At 41.7% G+C, this 1,129-nt stretch overlaps 1 protein-coding gene across 1 annotated transcript; it reads right to left on the bottom strand.

The window, feature by feature from the left end:
• Nucleotides 1–71: 71 nt before the first annotated feature.
• SARC_16864 (hypothetical protein) lies at nt 72–399 on the bottom strand (the record flags this gene model as incomplete). Its single annotated transcript, XM_014289036.1, has 1 exon — nt 72–399. A coding segment is annotated over one exon (328 nt), but the record flags the coding sequence as incomplete, so codon positions are not given.
• Nucleotides 400–1,129: the final 730 nt, after the last annotated feature.

The raw sequence follows: 1,129 nt of genomic DNA, 5'->3' as shown, positions 1-1,129 counted from the left end.
CAGTCTCAGCTGATGTCCTTTCTCGCATGCAGATATAGTGGAACTATAGGTAGTCGTATTGCGTTTGATACCCTTGGCTTCCATCTCATAAAACAGATCCAAGGCTTTTTGCCACTGATATCCCTTATCGCATGCTGAAATAGTAGCATTATAGTTAACCGTATCGCGTACAACACCTGCACGTTCCATGTCATGGAACAGATTGACAGCTTCTTCCCACTGGCCCTTCCGTCCGAAAGCAGATATGAGAGATGTGCATGTTGTAACATGTGGATCACACCCGGCACTTGTCAATTCTTTCAACACATCCAACGCGTCACCGAGTTCGCCTGCTTTCGCACAACTAGCGACCACAGTATTATAAGCCACTGCACTCGGTTTAGCACCATTTTTTAGCATCTCCTTATAAGTTAAGTACACCAGAGAAAAATCCACGGCGAATGCAGCAATGGATCGATTGTATTGATAGGCCGTCGGACGCACTTGAATGGCACGAGCAGAAGTCTTGTGCTTCCAAAGCTGTGTAGCAGTGTTCACTCTCTCCCATTCTGTCTCGTGTTTCGTTTCGCCAGTACTGACTTTGGCTGAAAGTTGCCCGACTCTAGAGGTCTGCTTATATATATCTGATGCATACACCCGAGTTTGAGGCACTCTGCAAAGGCGAGTAGTACTTTAACAGTCAATGCCAATTTAGACATGCGCAGTGATTATGAAAATATTGGCAACAGATCCACGCGCAACATCCGCTACTGTATTCATTCCATACGAAATACTAACATTGTAGGACAGGTATGATCATGTCCATGAACAAAAGTCTCCAATAGGTCGTGCAAAGTACTGGGCATAGACCAACTTATAACACATACACTGATATATTGCACAAAAATGATAGCACCTGTATTTAAACAGATCAAAACAAAGTATTGGCCTGATGTATTAGACTGGTATATCTTGTAGGCGAAGGCGCTGTTCATATGTTGAAAAGTACTAGTTATGACGATTCAAAAAATACATTCAATGTCTAGCCCTTCGTACAGGCCAGTTTTCAACTTTGTCTATATATATATATTATATCAAATGATAAATGTACATATATGCACTGTATACATCAAATATACACAATACAATG

Source organism: Sphaeroforma arctica (genome assembly GCF_001186125.1).
Source record: "Sphaeroforma arctica JP610 unplaced genomic scaffold supercont1.9088, whole genome shotgun sequence".
In the NCBI taxonomy this organism is placed as follows: domain Eukaryota; class Ichthyosporea; order Ichthyophonida; genus Sphaeroforma; species Sphaeroforma arctica.
Note: the sequence above shows the minus strand (reverse complement) of the source record. Positions and strands in the feature narration are given on the sequence as shown.